This window comes from Oreochromis aureus, linkage group 9 (assembly GCF_013358895.1).
Source record: "Oreochromis aureus strain Israel breed Guangdong linkage group 9, ZZ_aureus, whole genome shotgun sequence".
NCBI classification, from domain to species: Eukaryota; Metazoa; Chordata; class Actinopteri; order Cichliformes; family Cichlidae; genus Oreochromis; species Oreochromis aureus.
Window position 1 is genome coordinate 33,283,728 of NC_052950.1, and position 5,427 is coordinate 33,289,154.

Consider the following 5,427-nt stretch of genomic DNA (forward strand, 5'->3'; position numbering starts at 1 on the left):
GAGAGACAGAGATTAATAACAGATATGATTCGATGCAGAGAGGTCTATTAACACATAGTGAGTGAGAAAGGTGACTGGAAAGGAAAAACTCAATGCATCATGGGAATCCCCGGCAGCCTACGTCTATTGCAGCATAACTAAGGGAGGATTCAGGGTCACCTGATCCAGCCCTAACTATATGCTTGTTCAAGGCACTCAAAAAGATCCTCTGGAAAAGAGTAGAATTCTTGGAACAGAGTTTAATATTTAGACTCATAAGAACAGGAAGAAAAAACTGAGGTGAGAAAAAACAATCCCAGATGCATCCCCCGCAGCCCAGGTTTGTTTACCAAGTCGGCTTTGGAAACGCTGGACACAACATGAGGCAATAAAGATGAGCAGAGAGAAAGAGTCCCAGGTGCACACTCAGTAAGTTTAATTAACTCTTGTCTCTAAACATACAGGTAAAGACAAGGTTTACAAATGTAAGTAAAACAATGACAACATTTAACAATTTCAATGTAACAATAGTGTATACATGTCAGTGTAAGTCCAGTGTATACAGCTATATATGTCATAAAAAATCCACAACACTGCCATTGGTGGCTTTTTTGCATTTAGCAGTTGCCTCATTCTTCTGACACACAAAACAAACCTATGGACTACACTACACACCAACTGAACACTGCAAACACGGTAACCGTCTGACATCTCAAAACTTGTTCTCTTTCTTTTGCTCACTCTCTCTATCTCACTGGTGTCACTCCTAAAATTTCTCCATCTTGCTAAACAACCAAATGCCATATAATTTTTTATTGATTGACATAGTACACTTTAACACAAATAGGGAAGGGATGTTTTTTCTATCTATTTATTTTTTTGCCCGCAAGAGGAGAGTGTTTGCTAGTGCCTTCCTTAGAAAATGCCCCTTATACACTTTCTTTGTGCTCTAAATACAATGCTGTTTTATTCAGAAAAAAATCACTGCGTGTATTTTTTTTAAAATCATGAATCTGGTTTTACATGGCCTGTCAATACAATTTAAAAGCTGGTACATACTTTGAAATCCACACTTTCGACTCAAGTTGAAATGGAAATTGAGCTACTGCATCTTCTTGCTTTTAAATTGGTCATGTGATTTTGACATGCCGATGACCCCTGAGGGTTAAAATGTTACTAGAGAAACATTTTCGTTCACAGCTGTCTCATCAGATTTTTACATCTGAACTCTGTGGAGCCTGATCTCAAGGGTTTTAAATTTGACCCTCAAACCAGAAGAGGATCTTTCTGTCTCTTCAGATTCACTGTGATGGGAGTGATTTCAGCCCTGAGTGATCACCCTGATGTTTGCACAGAGCAGGTAATGACGTGAATGTTTTGGCACATTGGTAACAGTGAAACAGTTTATTAGTAACATGGGATCGTTTGTGTTCGTAGTATGAACTGAGATTCCTGAAGCTCTTGTCACACTGGTCACAGCTGTAGTTTCCTTCCAAGTGTGTACGTTCATGCTTGTTACGACTACCTGAACACGAGAAGCTTTTGTCACAGTGTCTACACTTGTATGGTTTCTCTCCTGTGTGGACTCGTTTGTGTTTTTTAAGCTGACCTGCAAGGGTGAAAGATGACCCACACTGATCACAGAGGTGATTTTTAACCCCACTGTGAATCAGTTCATGTTCTTTTAAGTGATGTGATGTAGGGAAGCTTCTCCCACATTCTTTGCAGTATTTCAGTTTGTCTACAGTGTGTCTACGTTGATGTCTTTTTAGGTTGTGTTGTTGACTGAAAGTTTTTCCACAAAGGTCACAATGAAACTCTTTCCCACCACCACAGTGATGACAGGGTTGAGAACTGGATCCTTCTGTGTCGCTCTGCTTCTAAACAAAGACACAAAGACAGTGTAAGTCAGTCCTTCAACACTTTCATCCTGAACGTCGCCTGAAATAAAGAGCATCTCTGCAGACGTCCAATTACATTTTACTGTTTCAGTTAAAAACTCAGTTTACTGGGCTGTAAAAACTACAATACTACCACCATAATACTACAGTAACACTAAAATCATAACTGAATGCAGAGCGACTGAAAGCTCTTTTCCCCATAGTACTAAGGTGTGAGGACGGAACAGTAAGATGAATAGCAGATGATGATCTGAGAAGGCGGGAAACAGTGGTGATATGGAGCAGGTCACACAAATATGAAAGAGCAGATTTTTGGATACACCTGTATGTAAGAAGTAAGATTTTAAAATGTATCCTGGCTTCTATGGGCAACCAGTGAAGCTGCTGAAGAACTGGGGTAATATGAGCTCTTGAGGGAGTGCAAGTTATGACCCGAGCTGCAGAATTTTGAAGAAGTTGGAGTTTATGAAGGGACCTTTTAGGGAGACCAAATAGGAGGAAATTACAGTAATCAATACGGGACGTAATAATCACTCAGAGCTGCTTTTCCATGCAGTAGAATTGCTAACATGCTAACACACTTTAATGAGCAGAGTTGTTCCAAACAGTCAGGCTAAAATGACAAGATACAAATATAAATACATACCTCACAGTAACTGCACTTGTAGAGTCTCATTCTGGTGTGGATCTGTTGGTGTTCTCTCAGGTAATGTGGAGATTTAAAAGTCTTCTCACACAGGTCACATTTATAAGGTCTCTCCTCAGTGTGGGTAAACATGTGGCGTTGTAAGTCTGTGTGTTTAGCAAAGTGTTTGCCACACTGATCACAGCAGTACACATCATGTCTGGTGTGAATGCGTAGGTGTGTATTTCGGCTCTGTTTCAGGCTGAAAGTTTTTCCACAGATGTCACAGCTGTATGCCTTAATTCCAGAGTGGGTAACTAGATGCCTCTGTAAGCTGCTACTGTGAGTAAAAGCTCTGCCACACTGATCACAGCTGTATGCTTTAACTCCACTGTGGATGGGTTGGTGTTGTTTTAGGTGACTCTTCAAGGAAAAAGACTTTCCACACAAGTCACAGCTGTATGCTTTAATTCCTGTGTGGATGACTTGATGCTGTTTTAGTTTATGCTTCAAAGCAAAATCCTTCCCACACTCGTCACAGGTGTATGTTTTATCTCCCTTTCTTCTGTGAGGTTTGTCGGCCTCCTGAGAGCGCTGACTTGTCGCTCCATGTTGGTCCTGCAGTGACAGAGATACAAACAGAGGCAGTGAGTGAAATGCAGTCGTGGAACAAACTGAACCTTCAAACTCCCTCCATTAACACTAGTTTTAAACCTGAAGGTGGAGTGTGGCACCAAACACCTTAAAGGTCTCTTATCCCCACCTGCTGGTAGTTCTAACACATTACATCCAACCTGGTGTTAAAAATAATTCATGACTGTTCAAACACTCTAAAATCATGCCCATCCCTTCCTGCTTGTACACAAATATTAATACTAGCATGCTAACACACTCAGAAAAGTAATAAATGTTTACCAGCTCTATACTTATTTTTATATTTTTATATAGCCACAATATATATATATATTATATTGTGGCTGTAATGTGACAAAATGTGAAAAAAGTTAAAGAGAGCCAAAAGCTTTTGCAAGCCACTGTAAGTCCTCATGTGTTGAAATCAGATATTGGGTCTGTACATGGACTTTATGTTTTTTTGAGATTGTGAAACATGCTGCAAAACAATCTGAGGTAGGGCTGTGGGATATGACCAAAATCTCATATCCCGATATTAAGACATCTATCGCCCAATAACGATATTGGCGATAGACGTAACATTTTCTGTAAATTCTGTGAATCTCGGGCAGTTCGACTTGTGTGAAGTGTTTCCAGCTGGGCGTCGTGTACCTGGAGTCGAGTGTTTTAACTGATGCATGAAACTATACATTTTTAGACATAGGTTGTAACGGCCGCCGTTTTCTTTGTGAGGATTTATTACACATCATGCTGCGGGGAAAATCCTATTCTAACGTTTGAGTCTAAGGTTTATTTTTTAGCACCTGACGGCTCTCTTTTGCTTCTCATCCGTAAATACTTTGCATATTTCACGTGATTCACTTTATTTTGAAAAGTCTCAACAGGATCTTCAGTTTTATTGTAAAAGGTTTATGTGGAAAATAAACAAGCGGACACGCAGTGGTTTTACCGTCATTGTTGCTAACGACAGCGCATAAAAACAAGCGCGTCTGTCTGTAGTGTGGTTATATTAAATATAAGAGAAAGAGAGAACTTTAAGAAATTAATATAGCCACTACAGTGACCATCAAAATAATGAAAAAATATTGCCGTAAACAGTTTATTTTGCGACACCACGAAACAAACGATAGCGTAAAATGAAACGATAGACGTTTTTATATCGTCATCTGATATATATCGTTATATCGAACAGCCCTAATCTGAGGGAGACTAACTGTGTTATTTAAAGACTGCATGAAGATCCTCTGCAGGTTAGTGCAGGATAAACAGGTTAGTTTGCTGAACTGTGATGGATTTAAAGTAAAGAACAGTGTGTGACTGGTGCACAGTGACTGTGGTGCTCATGTCAGAGTTAGATTACATCAAGTGGAGCAGAGATTCATTTAAACTGAAGCTCATGATGCTGACATTCATTCACTGAGTTCCACCTTCATACCAACAGTATAGTGTCTAATATAAAGACAGTGTACTGTCAGTGTAGAGGATGGAAATCAGCCAGGACAGCTCATGAAACATCTGCTGACATCTGGTTGAATTCAGTTGTGTACATCCACAGAGAGCAGCAGGTCAGCTGATCACAGCCTGTACTTTAAGAAAATCTACTGGAGCTCTCAATAGAAATTAGTCTACAAATTATGATGAAGAGCTTCGTTATAATTGCCCACACTACAGAGCTCAAATGACAATAATAACAACAAGAACAACAATAATAATAATGATAATAATGTACTTCCACATCCTTTATAATAAATATAAATATAAAGCACCTTGAGGTGACTACGTTTGTGATTTGGCGCTGTAAAAATACAATTCAATTGAAAATTGACTACTACTAATAATATTAAAGAATGATAATTGCTTGTGACTACTTAATGTTTGTACACATAATTTAAAAATACTTAGTATACAATAATATACGACACAGTCATATAACAGGTTGGGAGTATGAGAGTTTTAGACGTGACTGATTATTTGGTGAAACTGTGATATTTTCCTCACCTTCTGTGTTGAGCTCATTGTTTCCTCTGTAGTGACTCAGCTGAGTCCAGATGGCTGAAAATGTTCCTCTGCTGCTCCGTCAGACTCTTCTCCTCCTGCTGATCAGCTGGGACACAAAACAGATCTTTGTTAGGCTCCACACTGCACTGAAGAGTCAAAGTGTCTCATATGTTCATCTGACAACACAAAGTACAAATTTCACTCTGATTGCTTGTAGAAATCTTGTGAGACGTGTTGTGCTGCAAAGTGAGGGAACTCTCTCAGTCACTTGAACCTCTAAACCCAGTTTTT

At 39.3% G+C, this 5,427-nt stretch overlaps 1 protein-coding gene across 2 annotated transcripts; it reads right to left on the reverse strand.

Moving 5' to 3' along the window:
* Positions 1-391: 391 nt before the first annotated feature.
* LOC120442032 (zinc finger protein 271-like) lies at positions 392-5,159 on the reverse strand. 2 transcript variants are annotated; one of them, XM_039617741.1, is made up of 3 exons: positions 5,137-5,159; positions 2,527-3,123; positions 392-1,856 (listed from the first exon to the last, which is right to left on the reverse strand). In XM_039617741.1, the coding sequence occupies exons 1-3, from the start codon at positions 5,152-5,154 to the stop codon at positions 1,281-1,283; spliced, it is 1,191 nt and encodes a 396-aa protein (XP_039473675.1). In that variant the 5' UTR covers positions 5,155-5,159; the 3' UTR covers positions 392-1,280. The 2 variants fall into 2 exon arrangements, with proteins under 2 accessions (XP_039473675.1, XP_039473674.1); XM_039617740.1 differs by having other exon boundaries at positions 392-1,859.
* Between the last annotated feature and the right edge of the window lie 268 nt (positions 5,160-5,427).